The sequence below is a fragment of the Primulina tabacum genome, chromosome 12 (assembly GCF_025594145.1).
Source record: "Primulina tabacum isolate GXHZ01 chromosome 12, ASM2559414v2, whole genome shotgun sequence".
Classification (NCBI taxonomy): domain Eukaryota; kingdom Viridiplantae; phylum Streptophyta; class Magnoliopsida; order Lamiales; family Gesneriaceae; genus Primulina; species Primulina tabacum.
This window is the reverse complement of record NC_134561.1, coordinates 33682868-33705433: the sequence shown is the minus strand read 5'-3', so window position 1 is coordinate 33705433 and position 22566 is coordinate 33682868. Positions and strand designations below refer to the sequence as shown.

Sequence of the window (22566 nt, the reverse complement as noted above, 5' to 3'; positions counted from 1 at the left end):
AGTTCGTCTTTTTTCTTGGTTGAAATATTATTTTTACTCTTGCTTCAATGACAAAATAACAACCATATTTTAAAATTTCCTATCAGTGTATAAAAATGCATGTGAATCATAACCACTTTAAAATTTATTATTAGGTTAACTAATTTGAAAATGCTTTGATGGTTAAATAGTCTTTTGCAGTATTTTATCGTATGTTTGACATAAAGTACTAAATAAATGAGATGTAGATGTTGTGCGTAATGTTGTAATATTTTAACACAACATGTAATGAAATAATATAATTTATCACACAATTAAATTTTGATGTATAAAATAATACAAAATCAATCACGCGAAAATGAACATTTGTTGATAGAAGATATACCTCACAAGTTTTGATGATAACAAAACTTGTTATTATGTTTATAATATATTTACTTAAATGTAGTAGTTAACTCAAGATGTAAGTTAAAACCCAAATTTAGCTATAGAAGATATACCTCACAAAATTGATTCGTGAGACCGTCTGTTCCGCATCTTCCATAGAATAAATGGAATCAAAATCGATAGCAAGAGCGTTCATGATGAATGAGGGAGTTGCAGGTGCAGTCATTTCTAGGATCAGAACTTGAGAAGAGATTAGATGTTCGTGAAGTGAGCAAATTCGAGTTTCGGCTTCCATCTTGAGCTAACAACTTCATATTTGATTAGATATGTTAGAAACACAATAACAAATTTTGTTTTCATCAAATCTAGATTGCTCGTGTTTCTCAACCTAACAGACGGTCTCACGAGTCAATTTTGTGAGTCGTATTTGGGTCACACGTGATAATTAGTATTCTATGTCAAAAATATTATTTATTATTCTAAATATGAGCAGTGTTGACATGTCTCACGGATAAAGATTCGTGAAACCGTTTCAAGATACCTACTAATAAAATAAATAACATTTGAAAATAAAAATATGTATCTAATTTATTATAGTAAAAATAATTGGACTTAAAAACAATTTAAATTAAAAGTATAATTGATTTTATAGTTAGATTATATATCAATTAAATTATTTACACTAATTAATATATTAATTTGTATATTTATGAATCATTCGCGTGTCATAAAATAATACTCTATGTTTGGTACGAGAGATTAGGTGAGTTTATAGTTTTTAACCCACCTAATCTCATGTTTGGTAGGATTTTTATTTAACCAAGTCAATCCCTCATATAAATGATTAGGTTATATTAATTGAGATAAAATAATCACTCCTAACCCCTTAGGATTATTTATCCAACTCTTAATCCATCATATTTTTCCAATTTTACCCTTCTCCTATATCCAAACTCATCACCACTTCCCGCCACCGACCGCCGGCGACCAACGCCGCCACCGACAGCCGAACAATGGCAGACCGTCGCCGCAGGCCGACCACCGCCGACCGACCACATCCGCCGCCGGTCGGCCGCCGCCACCACACCGCCGCCGCCGAAGTGGATGGGCAATTTTGTCAATTCATCAAAAGATTCTTAATTATCTCATTCTTAACATTCATACCAAACATAATATTATTTTATCATTATATATTATATTTCTACTTCAATCATTCTTTTTATTATTTTTCTCTTAATCATTTCATAATTTTATCTTCCAAGCAAACGTATATGTGTACGCTTCAATTTTGTGGTCCAAGAACGGGCGAAACTCATATGGACTAAATATGCCGAATATATCCATCCACACAAATTTTTCAGACAAATACATCAAAATTCAAACGTACAATTTCTTGTGAGACGATTTCACATGTCAATTTTGTAAGACAAGATAATTCACTTATTTAGGTCACTAATTAAAAAATATTATTTTATATTATAAATATGAGCATAATTGATTCGTCTCAGTAATAAATCAAAATCTTTAAATTTTTCTAGTGTCCACTGTCTCCACTAACTCCAACCTTCTCCAAATAAATATTTATTACTATTTATACTAATATTAGCAAATTTTGATACTTCCAGCAACAAGATAATCATAAAAAAAAATTCAAAACAAAAAAAAAACCCAGAAATTTTGGCACAAACCCAAGGAACAGAAGAATTTTTCACAATGAAAAAAGCGACGAGAAACTATTCTGTGCAAAACATGAGACTTCAAAGCTTGAGGTCGAGTTTCACTTCTGTTCGAAATATTCAAATATATTTGTAAGCAAATTGAAATATATTTATTAAATATATAATTATATTATTCAATTAAATATTAAAATTAGCATGTTGTTGCGAACTATCAAACAAAATAATCTAGGCAAAAACTTTTCTGAGACGGTCTCACGTGTCGTATTTGGTGAAAGAATTATCTCATTTGGGTCATCCATGAAAAAATATTATTTTTTATACTAACAATATTAATTTTTATTGTGAATATTAGTAAGACTGATTCGTCTAACAGATAAAAATTCGTGAGACCATCTCATAAGAGATTTACTCAATAATCTAAGTTCGAGTTCAGTTCACAAAAAAAATTTTCATATAATAATGTTCAGTTTAAACTTTAAACTCGATAATTTCAAATACAAATCATATATTTTTAGAATAAATCGAGTGGATTTGTAATATAATTGAGTCCCATATCTTTCCGGAGCTTGAAAGGGTATAATTGGCAGTTAACAAAATCTAAGGTCCAAATCTTCCCGCGAACACAGTTCTCACTTCCATTGATTCATTCATCATCTATTCCCGATATGGCGTCAGCTTCCGCCGTCGGATCTCTTTCCAATAATCTTCCGGCGAACTCCGCCACCGTGAGCGTGCTTCTACCGCCTCCAACGACAATCCCATCATCTTCACGCGTGCCCATCGTTTGTCGAAGCTCAGCGAACCCATTAAGCTCTTCAGGTCAGGCGTTCATTTTCTTCTTCTTTTCTGCGGTTACTTTTATTGGTTTTTATTTTACTTCCGGCGATGATAGTTATTTTGATTAATATTCGTACTTGATTAATTGAAGAGGGAAATGTAAACTCTGAGCACTGGACTGTAATTGATCGGAGGCAGGTTGTTTTGTCCCCAGTAGGATTCTTGGCGGCGGCTGTTTGCCAATATCAGATGGTTGAAGATTCTGCCTTTGCATCTGAATATGCCGACAGTAATCTCCTCTATCACCCATTTTCTTCTCCTATTAGTAGTACTATTATAGTTACTAAAGGAAGGAAATAGTATTATATTTAGTAATCCATGTAGAAATGAATAGGTGGATGCTATTTTTTTGTTTGGTTTGTCACTTGAAAATTTACATTGGCTAATCTGCTTTTTTAAGCTTTATGCGATGGCTCATTTTAACATGATCCATATATAAAATGCTGTTCAGTGAGTTCGCCTCATCTCGCTTTTACTTTGCTCTTTCTTTTTCCCTGTGAAACATGAAGCATGATGCATCTGTTTGAGTTATATATTCAAATGATCATTGTGTGGGATGAATGGAGTATTTGATTGAGAGTATAAAAGAGAACATACGTTCATTGATGTTGTAATTCCCTTGTTCCACATGCCAAAAAAATGAAGATTTAAAATGGCTTACAATGAACTCCTAACTATTTTAGGACGAGACGGAGTAGTTGCCATAAGAGCTCATTTTACGATCATGGTTGTGCGGCATTTGCCGAGACACGACACATGTCTCATACTTTCTTTAATCCAACCACAAAAGTCAACTCGGGGATCTTGTTCAATATTTATTGATTTGTTGACTGTCAAGAACAGAGTATTAATAGGGTCGGGATGCACGGTAATTTTGTTCGTATGAAAATGTGGCATTAAGATTTGTTATACTGTGATCGAAGGGTACATATTATCCTCGGAGGTGACTTTTAATTGGTTTTGGTCGTCTAAACATTCTTCTGAGACTTCTTTTTTTTTTTTTTTAGAAAAAAAAAATTGTATATCATTTTTCCTATGTCAGGCTTTTGTCTTGGCAAAACTGTCTCTCAACCGTGTAAATTTGAATAGCCGGAAATCTAAAGCTGCTTAATGTCTGTTCAGTTCATGAAATTCAAATTTTACCTTTCGGGTAATGCGTAATCAATAAAAAAGCTTGAACTATTACTTACGCATGAAAAACAAGTTTTATCGGTGCCTATCAATGTTAGCGATGATGATAGTTTCTTACAGAAGCTTGGTTAGGGTGTAAAAGATATTTCATTCACTGCTTTTTGGAAACTACAGAGTCTATCGAATGTAGAATTTTTGAAGTGGGGAATACGCTGAATGGGTTTGATTACAGGATAATCTTGTTTCATCTTCAGGGTCTTGTTGGACGTATGATGTGTATTGGTTCTTTGAATAATTATCTCATAATTATTTGCAGCCTAATAGCTTTGAAGACTAATTGTTAGGCTCACTGTTTGAGCATACAGTGCCAGCATTGCGGGGCAAGGATTATGGCAAGACAAAGATGCGGTATCCAGATTACACCGAAACAAACTCAGGTCTTCAGTATAAGGTCACAAGTCCGAAAGCCTATTTTTGTACAACTCTTTTGCATCTTCCTTCACTTTAAAGTTTTATATTTTCGGAACTTGATACAAACATGCAAAAATTGCAGGACTTGCGATTAGGAAGTGGGCCCAGTCCAAAGACAGGAGAAATAGTAGTGGTAAAGCTGTTACTCGTCTCCATTGGGTCGAATATTTTGTTGGAAGTAGTTGTTTCAACAGAACAGATATGAAAGTCTTAGTAGTTGGTCGAATGCAGTTGTTTCGACGGACCATTTATGAGATAATCTTCAAAGACTCGCTCTAAATGAACTACTAATTTTCTAGAGAAATACATTTCTATATAGAGAACATGCTCTTTAGCAAGTGAAAAATGCCTTCAATTTAAAAACAAGATTATTGATGTTTGTTCGAACTCTAAATTTAGTGGAGTGGTAGGCTATCAAGAAGTTTTTTTAAAAAAATTCCATGGTGTGTTAGCTAGTGTATTTGCTGTGGTGAGTTTTGATCTTGCTTATTACCACAACAAAAGTGTGGAACGCATTCTGTGTAGTAATTATCGTAAAGAAGTTAGCACTGAAGACATGTCAGAATGACCTACTGAAGAATTGTTTAGAAGCTAATGTAGAAAGCATGTATAATGGAATGAGAAAACAATATATGCTTTGGGGTATATAAAGTTAAGGCTACAATTATCGTAGACTTGTGATTGCATTAATATACTTCAATATTGTGAAATAATGTCACTACTCATGTTATTTCTTAACATTCGTGTAAACCTCGAATTGCTGGATATAATGCAAGTTCCCCTACTAACAAAGTTTTTTGGCTCCTTAAACCTATGCGCTGTTTCTTTTGCTTTTTTTTCAATGCTAGACTTTGGTGTTCACATTCTAATTCTGTCTCTGATTATCATTGAAAATGTGAGAGACCTGATTATAAGTGCACTGCAGGTGGATTGGGACGGTTACACTATTGGTTATTATGGCCGGATATTTGAGGCTCGCAACAAGACAAAGGGTGGCTCCTTTGTGGTAATGCTTGTTTCTCTTTAGCCTATATAGTGTACCTTCTACACCTAGTTGATCTGTTGCTTTTCTTTTCCTGTCTTTATAAGCAGGGTGAAGATAAAGATTTCTACAAATTCAGATTAGGAACTCGAGAGGTGGGGAGTTCTATTAATGAAGTCGCATTAGCTTTGTAGTAGCATGGATGTGCATGTGTTCTCAGCGACTGTAAGGTCACTGTTGTTTTGTGGTCATCTCTAGGTCATCCCTGCATTTGAGGAAGCCGTATCGAGCATGGCTCTTGGTGGTATCAGAAGGTATTATGTATGCCGATTTTCCCATAATACCCCATCCAAGTTAGATCGTGAGGACATGTGTAAATAATAGGATAGACTTTTCTGAATTTGAATTAATCAATTCAATTAAGAGAGAACGGAGGGGAAGTAGTTGCTCGCAAATGTGTACAATCTTGCTTTCATAGACACGTGATCCCGGGATATGACACCCCTCAATAGCTCAAATTGAAAACAAAGTCCAACCAATGCTTCTGCAGTATTATCCAATGATGTGCTTAGTTTGAATCGTTGGAAATTAATTGGAAATCCACAGAATCTTAGATGCATACTATTAAAATTAATGGGAATTCCGATGGCTGGTGCGTGAGTCGTAAACTGTAATCTTCTCTAGTGTAAGATAGAGAAACCATGCAGTGACATTTATTGTTTTCTATAATACATCAATATTTGCAGGATTATAGTTCCCCCAGAACTAGGATATCCTGATAACGATTTCAACAAGCAAGGTCCACGGCCAACAACGTTTTCGGTATCCTATACCCTTTTACTGTTGATGCTTAATTTTCTTTCTACACTTCATATGAAGGTGGTCTTTTGCATGACAGGGTCAAAGAGCTCTGGATTTTGTGTTGAGAAACCAAGGATTGATAGATAAGACTCTCTTGTTTGATATCGAGCTCCTAAAAATTGTATCAAATTGAACATTGGATCAGGTAAAGATCTTGAGAGGTTCTGAATTTGTTCTGTCTTTCTTCTTTCAGCATTCCTAGTGTTATAGAATCAAGTAACGAAAGACGGATTGTATGATTATGTAATTTTTGGATGGATGAATAGCACATTCAATGCTTATATATATAATAATGTTTTTATGTAAAACTCATGAAATGGACAAAGCAAGCAGTGTCCAGAGACTGCATGCATATCAGTGTCTCCACTGTGGTCGTGTCCTAAGCGAAATGAGTGCCTAAGATGGTCACCTAACTAGCTTGGACCCTCGATCCATGCTTGTTAGCACGAGAATCATAAATACTCAAACGAGCTCACTCATCCAAACTATGATCTCTGATGGATAAGCTCCTGATGCATACATAAACGCATGATCTAGGCTCGGTACAATTGCATATTTTACTCGAATCGAAATGTTACTCTTCTATTTCAGATATCATCCAAGTTTTGTGTATATATTTTAAAAGGCCAAGCAAACAAACAACCAACAAGACCTACTATTTGTGTGTATTGTAAGGAAATATATCTTCAAAAACTAAAAACTAAAAAACACACCTCAAAATTGGACACCACCGAGAATCATCACAAGCAATCTTCATGGCACTCTTGCTATAAATTATTCCAACTGCAATTGCATAGAAAACAAAAATGGATCTTTTGGAAAAATCCCAGAATTCAAGGGAGATTGGAATTGAAACAAAAATGAAAAGAATAAGAGAAATCTGAAATCTCTGTTACCTCTGTTTTCTTGATCTTTGGCACCATTAGGGATTCTGACATTTGAGTTTGCAACAGCTTTTGATCAACTACATTACTTACCGAAATCATACATCAGACAACACACCTTAAATGTCTTCAAATATATCATTACTACTATAATTCATGTTGATCCCTGGGAATTATCCTTAGAATGATCTCGTTCTTGATGATTATTCGAACGGTTGTAGTCTCCATTCTGAGCCATCTGTTGGTAGAACTGAGTAAATCCCTGAAGATTTATCCCTCCAATATTTCCCACCTGAGAAAGGCCTAGCTCTAGCCCTGGAGATTGATGAAGAATTGAATTGATTGAACCTGGAAACTCAAGTCCCTGAAACCCAACTTTGCTCACACTCGGATTCCCCGAATTCGAGCTCAAAACATTCGGATTCTGCAAAATCCCAGATCCAAAACTACTTATATAAGGCCAAACCCCCGCTGATCTAGCCAAAAAATCTTCACTCAGAGACAAATTCCCCCTGATTCCAATCCCCGCCACGGTTTCACTCAATCTTGAATACAAAGCAGAGGAAACAGAGCTCCCCTGTTCAGAAACAGAGCACCCTGCAACTGTAATAGCAGAAGCCGGAACAGTTCCCGTCCCAGTCGCCGCAAAAATCGACGGTTCCGCCTGCTGTAGTAGCCACTGAATAGTCTCCCCATCAGTTTTATGTCCTAGCTCCCGAGTTAACTGGAATATCCTCGCCGCCGAAAGCGCCGGAATCCTTATCCTCCTTCCCCTGCCTTCAACTTTCTTGTGCCTGTCTTTGTTTGAAGTCCTCTTGGCGGCCAGTTGCTTCTTTCTTGTATCATCATCCTCTTGCTTTTCTTTCGAGGTACTAGGTACCTGATCCGTTGAGGATTTCTGCTCCATGTCTATAATTTAGAAATGGGTCCTCTTAGATTGACGAAGGGGACGCGTAAGTAAACAAAAAAGTCTTAATCTATACTTTCATTAATAAATTTTTTTACTGTGATCGTTGAATTCTTGGAATATTATCTTTACTATGAACAGAGAGTTTTCAATGATTTTTCTCTAGGCGGCATGCTACTTTTTTTAAGGTTTATTTGTCTTAATCCAAAATCCCATTACAATCATTGAAATCTTGTGGTGTTTCTAACACGAAAATGAGGATAAAACCGAAGGCAAAACTATGTTGTTTGATGGTAAATCTACTGTGGAGCAAAAGGGGTACTTTGTCAAGAGTCCTAGGATCGATCAGTTCAGTTACCTCGTCATCAATCAAGATTTTCGATTCTACTCGTGATTTTAATTCGACTCAGCTTACGCTTAATATTCTTCTTAAATTTTTAAATATCATGATCGATTGATTATCTGATGAACTCGAAATTCGTTTTTTTGAAATCAGAATATCAATTGATATGCTGATCTCAACTTTGTATAGCATTTTATGGTATCAGATTTGAAATAATTGGTTGTCAAATTAGTTATCAAGGAGTGAGGCTTTGGCTTCAACTTTAAGGAACAAGGATTCATCATCACTCAACCTGAGGAATCATAATTAATTTCATGGAATAATTTATTTGTTCCTTTGATCCAATTTAAATATATAAATACTTAAATTGAAATTATGGGTGGGAAAAAATACTGAATTTTTGGTATACCAAGGTTACCGTACCGAAAAATATCGAATTTATCAAAATTTTCAGTACGGTATGGTACCGATACCGAATTTTCGTTACGGTAACGGTATGGAATTTGAAATTTTCCGCATATATCGAAATACCAAAATAATATATATATATATTAAAAAATATATAATATTTGTAAAAAAAATTAATTTTTTTAAAAAATATGAAGTATTTTTTTGGTATAAAACGATATATACTGATACCTTACCAAAATAAAAGATTTAATTTCTGTTTGGACTCATCATGTTGGAATAGTCAAAATCAAAGTTTAGTTAAGCAACTCGACTCATAGTTGAGAATTTAAACTGTTGAGAAGTCTTATCTCTCTCGCCTAACCTTATAGCCAGCTAGAGGACTGGATGCTGAGCCTACTTGTTAAAAAGCTAATATGCTTCAAATATCACAGGACCTAAGACATTGTTGAAAAGTTAGCGGATGAAGAAGTCGCACATGTTGCGATGTTTATTGTCTTGATGGATTTTTTTTGTATATATCTTTCTTGTTTTCTTTGACTGTATTGACGGATTTGTTTAGTATTTGTGATCACTTGCCTTGAAATTACAAGAGAACGAATTTTTATATATACTTTCGGTATGCCGGTATTTTACCGATATCGTACCGAAAGTTCAACATACCGAAAAGTCGACACGGTAACGGTATCATTTTTTTTATATCGGTATTTTTGGTCACGTATCCGAAATTTTGATACAATATATTGTGCCGACCACCTCTAATTGAAACAATCTTTTTCGCAATAGGATCTTTTTAAAATAATTTTTTCTTTTTTTAAAAAAGAAAGAAAAGTTTTTAATTTTGTATTTAAAAATAAATGTGGCCGATGACATATCCCAAATGAGATCAAGACGAGTTCAATCAACTAATATATAATATATCAATGTGAGAAAAAAGTTCTTTTTCATCATTTTAGGTATAATTTGGTGCACATGATAAGATAAACATGTAATATATAATATAAGGATAAGTTAAGGATAAATAAGATGTATGATATAAGGATAATCATTAAATTAAAATTATCACACCCTTCTAAAAAATTATTTATCAAGGGCCCATGATATCATGGGCTTTTTAAAAATGTACCAAACATGGGATAAGGAGGATTATTTATCAATCCCTCCCTTATCACATGTATCAAACTATGCCTTAATATTTGAACATAAATCGAAAGTTTTGAATGTAATAGTTTCGCTTTTAAATTTATTTATAAAATAATAAATATTAATCTTTAAAAAAAAGAATCCAAATGCTCTCTTTATTTGCTGTCAAAAACTTGTGTGAGATGGTCTGACGGATCGTATTTTGTGAGACAGATATCTTATTTGGGTCAACCATGAAAAATTATACTTTTTATGCTAAGAGTATTACTTTTTATTGTGAATTTCGGTAGGGTTAACTCGTCTCACAGATAAAGATCCGTGAGATCGTCTCACAAGATACTTACTCTTATTTGCTATATATCTTCAAAGATGATTTGAAACATTCTTTATCGTGATAAACTGATCTCTTAAATTCTGATCTTTTTTTCCCTTACAAATGTATCACTCCATTTTTTAACTTTCAGAATAAATTTCAATATTGGCTTGAATGTATAGTTCGAGTTGAACTTGAGCTCAAATATTTTTTTAATAATTTAAAAGTCGTTATGATTTTAAAATAACTATTGATATTTTTAAATATTACTAAATTTATTAGATTTTTTGTGAGACGATCTCATGAATATCATAAAGTAACATTTTAAGATTGAAATTAGCACTTTTAATGAGTTTAGTGAGATCAAATATCTGTCTCACAAAATTGATACATGAGACGATCTCACCGAAATTTTTTATGTATTAAATTATTTGATCTCCCGAACTATCAGTCAAATATTCGTTGAAAGAGATCCATAACTTGAGTCATACCTATTAATTTGAATTCAAATTTTAATTTTTGAACTCATCAACTTTCAAAATTTGACTTCACATTAAAAGTGTGAATATTATCGATTCTAATTCAATTAGTTTGAACCCACAAAAATTTGAAAGTAGTTAGTATGGCATGAGTCAATTTCAACCTACTTTCCTGCGGTGCAACAATCCCTCTTTAGTGTTAATTATGGTAGTCATTGGTGTGTGGATATACGTGGCAATCTATGTCAAATTGCAAGAATTTATATGTAGGAAAATTTCTACAATTTTAAAAATAATGTCTTTATTAATAAAGGAAAATTATATTTTTTGTTATGTAATTTGAATGTTTTTTTATTTTTTTAATTTAGCCAAATTTTCAATTTTAGTTTTTTTTATCCTAGTGCTGACGTGACACCAGAAAAAACTAAAATGATGATGAACATTGCTGAAGTGCCTGATGTTATAATAGTAGTATTCCGATGAAATATGATTATAATCGGAAAAAAAACATGTAATTTAGTAGACTAAAACTGTGAATTAATCGATAACAAAACAAAAAATGAAAAAAAATAAAAGTTAGAAGACCAATAATATCGTGTTACATGTTATAATTAGAATTCTCTCTACTATTTTACAAAAGTTGGGTATTATATACAAATTTCTTTCGTCCGACCTAGTTACACCAACATTATTTCACATTTTTATCCTTAAAAAAATAATCTTTGTTTCTTAAAATTAATGGGCAAAACCGACAAAAACTTACTCACTATCTCCACCAAAATCTCATGCCCACCTCTTCTCTGACAAAAACTTTTATGAGACGGTATCACGGGTCGTATTTTGTGATACAGATCTCTTATTTGGATCAATCAAGAAAAAATATTAATTTTTATGCTAAGAATATTACTTTTTATTGTGAATATCAGTAAGATTGACTCGTCTCACAGATAATGATCGTGAGACCGTCTCACAAGAGACCTACTCCTCTTCTCCTCCATTACGCAACAATCTCCTTTCTCACGTTCCACAAATACATTTTTCTTTCATTCATTTTTCTTCACATATCTATTCATCAAAACAAGAAAAACCGACGACAATTGCTCGACTACGAATTTTTTTGTTCAATTTATTATATATAAAATCTATATATACATGTATATATACAGTGTGTGCCAGTACTATTACTAGTAAATGATAAAAAGGATTAGTAGGTGGGATTGATGATAGAATTTTGGTACGTTGTGTAATATGTTGGCCAGCTTCGAGACATATGGGGACACCCCTTTAAATCAAAGTGTGACATTTGCTACCAATGTAATAATCACTTTAATTCAAAGTTATTCATTTCATTTAATGACTATATTAAAAAAAAGATACAATATTTTTTTATTAAAATAATATAATATTCCAAAAAGCCATGAAAAACTCAAATCAATTTGAAAATTCCGCATGCAACCAACCAATATTTATTGACTTTTTCTTTCTGTCTCCAAGAATTCAGCTAACAACAATTTTGTGTTCATACTTAATTTTTTTTTTGAAAATGAAATCACGTGGAAAAGTAAAACCAATGAATAGTTAATATAGAAATTTCAATTGAAAGAAATAAATAAAAGAAAAAAATTCAGAATCTGTCAGAGGTTTTTTAAGCTTATTTTATTTATCTAGGATACGGTACCAAGTCAAAAAAAAAAAAAATTTAAAAATGGGACTGAAAATCAAGAAAACAATTTTTTTAAATATTTATCTTGAGGTAGAACTCGAGTTATCTCATTTATTTAATTTATTGATGATGTGGTGGAAAATTGAACTCAAACTATAAGATCATGTCATGCACGTATTGTTCTCGAAGCACACGCGTTGTATGTGTAACAATAAAACGTAGATATTTGAGACGATGATTATTTTTATTTAGCTGAGAAATTGAAAAGAAATGTAGTAGTTCGAATAAAGAAGCGAGTAAATAAATTTTAATTAAATTTGTATCATATTGTGTCGTAAATGAAAAAATATCTTACTAATACACAAGAAAGTTGGTCATTTGGACTTTAACACTTTAATTAGTGACTAGCAAGCTTGTGATAAAGGCGATGTGTGTGATTAAGAGTGTAAATCGTATATTAAAAAAGATTGTAAAATAAGTCACATATTTAATAGAACACTTGAAAATTAAAACTATGTAATTGCATGGGTAATACATATTCCAGCAGCAACTAAAGTCATGCAAAGTCTTATTTTCCCATAAAATCTAAGCTAAACAAATCAACTAGCAAGTAATTAGTATGTTTCCATTGGCAAAAATCAAAGTGGATTGGTAGTGTGAGGCTCATTTACTCTAATGACAAATAATGATCAAACAATAATGGTTTGACTTAAAATTTCAGCGGAAATGGTTTAAAATAATTTAAAACGGACCTCAGGGCCTAGAAAAATTTCGGCATGACCTCCCCGTAAGTAGGACATCCCGAAAAACTCAAGCAGCAATTTATATCAAAATATACTCCAACTAGAATCATTAACACGAAACCAAGGTTAAACAACCTATAGCCGAACTGGCCAGGACTAAACAGAAATTAGAACTTACCAAATACTCACCAGATCATGGATATCACAGAGTCGACTCAAAACATCACAAAACAACCAAATACTACTACAGATACACGGGGCATCTCCCCGGCAAATAAAGTACATTACAAGACTGAAATAAACTCAAGACATACATATAGACTAACTGGGAGACTCCACTGAACAGAACCAAGCAATCCAACCTCAATCCCGAGCTCCACTGGCGGAACCTCGGCCTGATGCTGCAAAACGACTCGGGAGATCTACCATGGTGCACAAAAGCAACCACAGCAGCCCCCCCAGTAAACAACTGAGGTTAGGATTCTGGTATGAAACAGTTCAACAATAACAACAATAACATAAATCATGCATAATCATATAATGAAATGTAATATGCAATGCATGAAAGGCTCAACGAATAACCGGGATAACAGGAGCCAACAAACGGTACGATAACAACTGGAATAATGCTCGAGCAACAACACAGGGGAGCTACATCGTCATGCAGCTAAACCGCCCTGCCAAGTATGCGAGGTATGCCAAGCTGTGCTGAATAACACCCCTGACTTGGACTCCATACAGCTGATACGATATAACAGGATGGCACAACAAAACGAACTAGATGACAAAATCCCAGCGCTCACCTCAAAAGACTGCACTAACCACGAGATTGTTCAATCACATCTACGGTCTCATGTGTATAGGCCTATCAGCCACACAATGATCCCGAGATAAACAACAGTGCCAGATAACAACGGATATCAACAATGGGCTAACAAAAACGATAGGCTCAACATGAATGTCATAACTGTATGCCCGATGCTAAATGCCAATAATATGTCACAATAATAAACATATATCACAACGAAAACATTTAACATATTACAACAGTCAACAAATCATAAACACGATCAGTGCAACACAGAATGACAATTAAACATAATTTATGTTTTACCGTCGTATGTTACCGAACTGTAACATACCTAAACCGACTCTAAAATCACAACAAGCTCAAATTTAATTTCCTCGACCTAACAATGATAAAAATAGGTCGAATAATTCACAATTCGCCAATAAAACTAAATTAATCCAAATTATTGATTTTTAATTATCAAAACTTAATTCCCAAATCAATTTCAACAATTCTGAAATTTCAACTAAATAACCGTAATTCTCCAAAATAATCACACGATTAACTCGATACTAATTCACAAACTCTTCGATTTATACCTCAAAGCTCTCCAACAATCGAACCTACAATATAAACCTAATATATACGTCAATATAATGCATTAAAATCGACAAAGCGAAATTAAATCAAAGCGAGTAAAATTACACTTCGGGGCAGTCTACTAATGCACCGAAAAATCTGGAATTGGATCCAAAATTACCAAGATCGAAGTATAAACTAGTCGCTAGTGGTCTAATGTTGCTACTCGTCGGAAAAGACGTCGGAAAACACTATTCACGACCAAAAACCGAACTGAAAACTAGCTGGAAACACAGGAACATCAAGCTAAGATTTAAGCTTCAAATCCTTGCTCAATATACTCCATAGAACAAAGAAAAACCAAGCAATAGCTCACCTAAAATCGAACAAGAAACTCGAACAGGAGCAGTCCCGAAACAGGGTTCGATTGGGGCTGAAACGTGCATCAAAAGTGGCGATTCATGGTTCAAAACGAAGCTACTGAAGTAAGGAAGACAACCCTTCAAACCTTTCGTTATTTTGACGCCGGACGGAAAAGTTATGGCTTCTCCAATATGAAGGTGTAGAAAGTGACGAAAATGGAGAAAGGGGAAGGAAAGTTACGGGATTGGGGATTGGGTTTCTGATTTCTTCCTTTCTCTCTCCAAAAGACAAATTGTGTGTATGTATATGTATATTTAGTTACTAAAAAAAATAGTAACACATGCCCAATAATCCCGGTTTTGCATTTATTTGCTCTTGTGTGCTATTTCAATCTCTATATGTATTTTTGTATCGTTAAATTCTACGATATTCTTAAATACATATTTTTAACACACTTCTTGAATTTATTTGGCATAACTAATTATTTTAGTTTACAACTCAATAATTATTCTAATTATGCCAAAATTACCGGATAATTAATTTCAGGACCTTACATTTCTCCACTCCTTAAAACAAATTTCGTACTCGAAATTTCTGTTTATACACATACATCTTACACACAATACAAAATCAACAATACAATACTAGGAATCAAACATATATGGATAAGATGCTCTCATCTTCTCTTTTGTTTCCCATGTTGATTCTTCTACACCATGCCTCGACCACTGAACACGTACCAGTGGTATAACTTTATGGCATAAAACTTTATCTTTACGATCCAAGATACAAACAGGATACTCAGTATACGATAGAGACGGATCAAGTTCAACCTCATCAGGCTGAATCACATGAGATGGATCGGGCTCATACTTACGCAACATAGAAACATGGAAAACATCGTGGATGCCAGACAATGACTGGGGCAAACCCAAACGATAAGCGCAAGTCCCAATACGCTCAACAATCTCGTAGGGACCAACGAAACGAGGTGACAACTTACCTCTCATACCAAAACGAACAACACCTCTAAACGGAGAGATTCTCAAAAACACAAAATCTCCAACTTGAAATTCTAGAGGTCGACGACGTCTGTTAGCATAACTAGCTTGACGATCTTGGGCAGCTTTCATTCTCTGACGAATCAACTGGACTTTATCATGCATTTCCTGAACAATGTCAGGTCCAGTCAACTGCTTCTCACCAAATTCATCCCAACAAAGAGGTGATCGACATCGTCTGCCGTACAAAGTTTCAAAAGGAGCCATACCAATAGTCACTTGAAAACTGTTGTTATATGAAAATTCTACTAGTGGTAAAGCTTCCTGCCAATTGTCTTTAAAATCCATGACTACAGCTCGAAGCAGATCCTCTAGTGTCTGAATCGTACGCTCGGTCTGACCATCTGTCTGAGGATGGTACGCAGTACTCATCGCAAGTCGTGTACCCATTTCTTTTTGAAGACTAGTCCAAAACTTTGATGTAAATCTAGGGTCACGATCTAAGATTATTGCAACTGGAACTCCATGAAGTCTCACAACATTTTCAATATACAGACGAGCCATCTTCTTGTACGAATATGTCCTCTCATACGGAATAAAGTGTGCCGACTTAGATAATCTGTCGACAATCACCCAAATGGCATCGAAATGACGAGAAGTACGTGGCAAATGCGTGACAAAATCCATAGCCACGTGCTCTCAGTTCCACTGAGGAACCTCAAGGCTATGCAGTAATCCTCTCGGTCTCATTCGTTCCGCTTTAATTTGCTGACAGATCATACAACGAGACACAAACTCAGCCACATCCTTTTTCATATTCTTCCACCAAAACTGAGGACGTAGAATATGATACATTTTCCTGCCTCCTGGGTGGATACTATATCGAGTACAATGAGCTTCTTTAAGGATGGCTGTACGCAATTCAGGAATATCGGGGACAACCAATCTACCATTCAACCGAAGAGAATCATCTGAGTGAATTGAGAAACCAGATTGGTGTCCTTGAGATACTAACTCATAAAATTTCAAAACTCGATCATCAGTTTTCTGAGCTGACTTTACAATCTGAATCAACTCTGGCTCAACAGAAATCTGAGATACACAAACAGCATTACCTTGGATTTGAAAATCCAACCCAAAATTGCAAATATCCTCTCGTAACTTAGAAACATGAATCGAGGATAAATTAATACCAACAACCTTACGACTCAAAGCATCGGCAATGACATTCACTTTTCCCGGTTGATACTGGATCTCACAATCATAATCTTTCAAAAGATCCATCCAACGTCTCTGTCTCATATTTAGATCTGACTGAGAGAACAGATACTTCAAGCTTTTGTGATCAGAATAGATTACAAATTGCTCCCCAAACAAATAATGTCTCCAAATATTGAGAGCAAAAACGATAGCAACTAACTCCAAGTCATGAACATGATACTTAGACTCATGCGGTTTCAACTTACGAGAACCATAGACCACTACTCTGCCATGCTGCATCAATACACAACCTAATCCTCGATTTGATGCGTCGGTACAAACAACGAATCCTCCAGAACCACTTGGAATGGTAAGAACTGGTGCAGAAGTCAATCTCTTCTTCAACTCGACAAAACTTGACTCACATTCATCAGACCAAATGAATCTCTGATTTTTCTGAGTCAATTGAGTGATAGATCTAGCAATCTTTGAGAAATTTTTGATAAATCTCTGGTAATAACCAGCTAAACCCATGAAACTACGAATCTCTGGCACATTGGTCGGTCGTGCCCAGTTCAGAACTGCTTCCACTTTACTTGGATCGACAGAAATACCATGTTAAGATATGACATGGCCCAGAAACACAACTCTATCTAACCAAAACTCACACTTGGATAGCTTGGCGTACAACTGCTTCTTTTGAAGAATTCGAAGAACTATCCTCAAGTGTTTGGCATGCTCTTCCTCGGACTTGGAATAAACAAGAATATCATCGATGAATACAATCACAAAACGATCGAGATATTTACGAAATACTCGATTCATCAAGTCCATAAACACAGCAGGAGCATTGGTCAAACCAAAAGGCATAACCAAAAATTCAAAGTGTCCGTATCACGTGCGAAAAGCTGTTTTCGACGCATCTTCTTGTCTAACTCGCACTTGATGGTACCCAGAACGGAGATAAATATTAGAATACACTGAAGTACCTTGCAACTGATCAAATAAGTCATCAATCCTAGGGAGTGGATATTTATTCTTGACAGTAAACTTATTCAGTTGCCGATAATCAATACACATCCTCATCGTTCCATCTTTCTTCTTGACAAATAGAATCGGTGCACCCCACGGTGAAGAACTCGGACGAATATAACCTTTATTCAACAAATCCTATAATTGTTCTTTCGGTTCTTTCAGCTCAACAGGGGCTAAACGATATGGTGCTCGAGATATTGGTTCAGTTCCTGGCATTAATTCGATATTGAACTCAACTTCTTGTTCTGGTGGAAAACCAGGGATCTCTTCTGGAAACACATCATGAAACTCAGAGACTACAGGAATATCAGAAATCTGTCACTCATCTTGCGATAGATCAACAGCATAAACTAGAAAACCTTCATGACCAGAATCTAACAATCGATTCATCTCAATGGAAGAAACTAGAGGAATCTTGGCTTGAGAACCACGACCATAGAAATTCCATTTAGGAGCAAAGCTAGGCCTGAAACGAACTATTCCTCGATAACAATCAACAGTGGCACGATTTGCAGTCAAAACATCCATACCAACGATACAATCAAAGTCATGCATAGGTAGGACTATGAGATTCAGATATAGAACATTTTCCTCATGAAACAAAACCGCATTGAACAACACATTATCAGTGATAATCATTTTGCCCATCGGAGTAGCAACAGATAGATTGAAATTCATACTAGTGGTGCGAAGATCATGCGAAACAACAAATGCATGAGAAACAAAGGAATGAGATGCTTCAGTATCAAATAACACTCGTGCTATAAAACCACATAGAGTACAGTTACCAGTAATGACAGTACCTAGAGCTGCCTGAGCCTCATCCTCAGTCAAGGAAAATACATGAGCAGATGACTGATTCTGTTGATCACCTTGCCCTCTGCTCTGATGCGAAGGGCGACTAGGCTGATGGGAAGACTGGGACGCAGCTGTAATTCTATTACCTTGAGCTCCACTACCTGCCTGGGCTGATTTCCCCGTCTTACTAGGACAAACTCTAGAAAAATGACCCGGCCGACCACAATTATTACAAACTCCTTGAACTCCAACACACTGATTACTGGAATGCTTGCCTCCACAGTGATCACAGTAAGGTCCACTATAACAATATCCACCACGGTTCCCTGAACTCCCTGAACTCGAAGAACTAGAACCAGGCTTCTTAAATTGCTTGCCACGTGGGTGAAGAGATGCAGAACCAGATTGATTGAATTGTTGCCCCCCCGACTGATGATGATGGGTAGGAGCTCGATTGCCACTTCTCTTAAGACTAGCTTAAGCCCTTTTTGCTATTTCCACCGCTTCAAGATAATTCAGTGGCTTACCTGTAGAAACAAAAGGGTGCAGATGATCATTCAATCCTTCAATGAAACTTTCGACAACATCAACCTGACTCGCAGCAACATGAGGAGCATATCTCAGCATAGCATAAAAAGAATCTGCATACTCCGCAACTGACATATCGCCTTGTTTTAGATTATGAAACTCAGAAGCCTTAGAACTGTAGAATGATGGAGGACAATAACTCTCCTTAAACTTCAGCTTGAATATATCCAACGATGGAACAATCCTCTGAGCATCTAAAGTCATCAATGTAGTAGACCACCACATTTTAGCACGATCTTTCAACTGATGCACAGCTAATCTCAATCGACACTCTGGAGGATACTCAATCAAATCAAACAATTCCTCAATCTCAGAAATCCATAACTCGGCTTTCTCAGCTCCCTCTGAACCATTGAATCGAGGAGGATGCATAGAATGGAAACGCGCAACTAACTCATCCATCCTAAGCTGCTCTAGATGATCAGCAGCTTGCTCAACAAAAGTATCATCAACAACACGGACACGAGGTCTACCACGTCCACGACCTCGACCACGGCTAGAGGAATCTCATCAACAAGAATTTCTCCACCTCCCTCCATTCTATACAATAAAACATCAAAACAATTAGAATGGAAGCCAACAAATCATATAATCACATAAGCATGTTGTCAAGTAGCATACACAGATGCAACAACCATTTTAGTGCAAAAACTCAAGTGTCCTAGACTCTAGTTCGAGCGTATCTCAGTTTACGCTCTGATACCAAGATGTGAGGCCCATTTACTCTAATGACAAATAATGATCAAACAATAATGATTTGACTTAAAATTTCAGCGGAAATGGTTTAAAATAATTTAAAACGGACCTCAGGGCCTAGAAAAATTTCGGCATGACCTCCCCGTAAGTAGGACATCCCGAAAAACTCAAGCAGCAATTTATATCAAAATATACTCCAACTAGAATCATTAACACGAAACCAAGGTTAAACAACCTATAGCCGCACTGGCCAGGACTAGATAGAAATTAGAACTTACCAAATACTCACCAGATCATGGATAACACAGAGTCGACTCAAAACATCACAAAACAACCAAATACTACTACAGATACACGGGGCATCTCCCCGGCAAATAAAGTACATTACAAGACTGAAATAAACTCAAGACATACATATAGACTAACTGGGAGACTCCACTGAACAGAACCAAGCAATCCAACCTCAATCCCGAGCTCCACTGGCGGAACCTCGGCCTGATGCTGCAAAACGACTCGGGAGATCTACCATGGTGCACAAAAGCAACCACAGCAGCCCCCCCAGTAAACAACTGAGGTTAGGATTCTGGTATGAAACAGTTCAACAATAACAACAATAACATAAATCATGCATAATCATATAATGAAATGTAATATGCAATGCATGAAAGGCTCAACGAATAACCGGGATAACAGGAGCCAACAAACGGTACGATAACAACTGGAATAATGCTCGAGCAACAACACAGGGGAGCTACATCGTCATGCCGCTAAACCGTCTTGCCAAGTATTCGAGGTATGCCAAGCTGTGCTGAATAACACCCCTGACTCGGACTCCATACAGCTGATACGATATAACAGGATGGCACAACAAAACGAACTAGATGACACAATCCAAGCGCTCACCTCAAAAGGCTACACTAACCACGGGATTGTTCAATCACATCTACGGTCTCATGTGTATAGGCCTATCAGCCACACAATGATCCCGAGATAAACAACAGTGCCAGATAACAACGGATATCAACAATGGGCTAAAAAAAACGATAGGCTCAACATGAATGTCATAACTGTATGCCCGATGCTAAATGCCAATAATATGTGACAATAATAAACATATATCACAACGACTCTAAAATCACAACAAGCTCAACTTTAATCTCCTCGACCTAACAATGATAAAAATAGGTCGAATAATTCACAATTCGTCAATAAAACTAAATTAATCCAACTTATTGATTTTTAATTATCAAAACTTAATCCTCAAATCAATTTCAACAATTCTGAAATTTCAACTAAATAACCGTAATTCTCCAAAATAATCACACGATTAACTCGATACTAATTCACACACTCTTCGATTTATACCTCAAAGCTCTCCAACGATCGAACCTACAATATAAACCCAATATATACGTCAATATAATGCATTAAAATCGACAAAGAGAAATTAAATCAAAGCGAGTAAAATTACACTTCGGGGCAGTCTACTAATGCACCGAAAAATCTGGAATTGGATCCAAAATTACCAAGATCGAAGTATAAACTAGTCGCTAGCGGTCCAATGTTGCTACTCGTCGGAAAAGACGTCGGAAAACACTATTCACGACCAAAAACCGAACTGAAAACTAGCTGGAAAACGCAAGAACATCAAGGTAAGATTTAAGCTTCAAATCCTTGCTCAATATACTCCAAAGAACCAAGAAAAACCAAGCAATAGCTCACCTAAAATCGAACAAGAAACTCGAACAGGAGCAGTCCCGAAATAGGGTTCGATTGGAGCTGAAACGAGCTTCAAAAGTGGCGATTCATGGTTCAAAACGAAGCTACTGAAGTAAGGAAAACAACCCCTCAAACCGTTCGTGATTTCGACGCCGGACGGAAAAGTTATGGCTTCTCCAATATGAAGGTGTAGAAAGTGACGAAAATGGAGAAAGGGAAAGGAAAGTTACGGGATTGGGGATTGGGTTTCTGATTTCTTCCTTTCTCTCTCCAAAAGACAAATTGTGTGTATGTATATGTATATTTAGTTACTAAAAAAAATAGTAACACATGCCCAATAATCCCAGTTTTGCATTTATTTGCTCTTGTGTGCTATTTCAATCTCTATATGTATTTTTATATCGTTAAATTCTCCGATATTCTAAAGTACATATTTTTAACACACTTCTTGAATTTATTTGGCATAAATAATTATTTTAATTTACAACTCAATAATTATTCTAATTATGCCAAAATTACCGGATAATTAATTTCAGGACCTTACAGGTAGTCTTTGTAAATTTCATTTGAATGAACAATTTTAAGAT

The 22566-nt window shown here is 35.5% G+C and overlaps 2 protein-coding genes and 2 long non-coding RNA genes across 6 annotated transcripts; 1 reads left to right on the top strand and 3 right to left on the bottom strand.

Moving 5' to 3' along the window:
* Nucleotides 1–2617: 2617 nt before the first annotated feature.
* LOC142520027 (peptidyl-prolyl cis-trans isomerase FKBP19, chloroplastic-like) lies at nucleotides 2618–7027 on the top strand. 2 transcript variants are annotated; one of them, XM_075622975.1, is made up of 9 exons: nucleotides 2618–2864; nucleotides 2974–3111; nucleotides 4358–4464; nucleotides 4567–4617; nucleotides 5410–5490; nucleotides 5577–5621; nucleotides 5725–5780; nucleotides 6213–6288; nucleotides 6365–7027. In XM_075622975.1, exons 1-9 carry the CDS (start codon nucleotides 2711–2713, stop codon nucleotides 6458–6460), a joined length of 804 nt encoding a protein of 267 aa, XP_075479090.1. In that variant the 5' UTR covers nucleotides 2618–2710; the 3' UTR covers nucleotides 6461–7027. The 2 variants fall into 2 exon arrangements, with proteins under 2 accessions (XP_075479090.1, XP_075479091.1); XM_075622976.1 differs by having other exon boundaries at nucleotides 2621–2864; nucleotides 4379–4464.
* Nucleotides 6919–8261, bottom strand: LOC142520028 (transcription factor TCP20-like). The gene is made up of 2 exons (XM_075622978.1): nucleotides 7224–8261; nucleotides 6919–7110 (listed from the first exon to the last, which is right to left on the bottom strand). Exon 1 carries the CDS (start codon nucleotides 8116–8118, stop codon nucleotides 7366–7368), a length of 753 nt encoding a protein of 250 aa, XP_075479093.1. The 5' UTR covers nucleotides 8119–8261; the 3' UTR covers nucleotides 6919–7110; nucleotides 7224–7365.
* A 4858-nt stretch (nucleotides 8262–13119) lies between these two features.
* LOC142520030 (uncharacterized) lies at nucleotides 13120–15311 on the bottom strand. Its single transcript, XR_012813881.1, has 5 exons — nucleotides 14956–15311; nucleotides 14761–14863; nucleotides 14600–14623; nucleotides 14353–14400; nucleotides 13120–13632 (listed from the first exon to the last, which is right to left on the bottom strand). It is a non-coding gene; the product is annotated as an uncharacterized LOC142520030 (long non-coding RNA).
* Nucleotides 15312–20419: 5108 nt separating this feature from the next.
* On the bottom strand, nucleotides 20420–22228 carry LOC142520029 (uncharacterized). 2 transcript variants are annotated; one of them, XR_012813879.1, is made up of 4 exons: nucleotides 21983–22228; nucleotides 21787–21889; nucleotides 21626–21649; nucleotides 20420–21426 (listed from the first exon to the last, which is right to left on the bottom strand). It is a non-coding gene; the product is annotated as an uncharacterized LOC142520029 (long non-coding RNA). The 2 variants fall into 2 exon arrangements; XR_012813880.1 differs by having other exon boundaries at nucleotides 20420–20782.
* Between the last annotated feature and the right edge of the window lie 338 nt (nucleotides 22229–22566).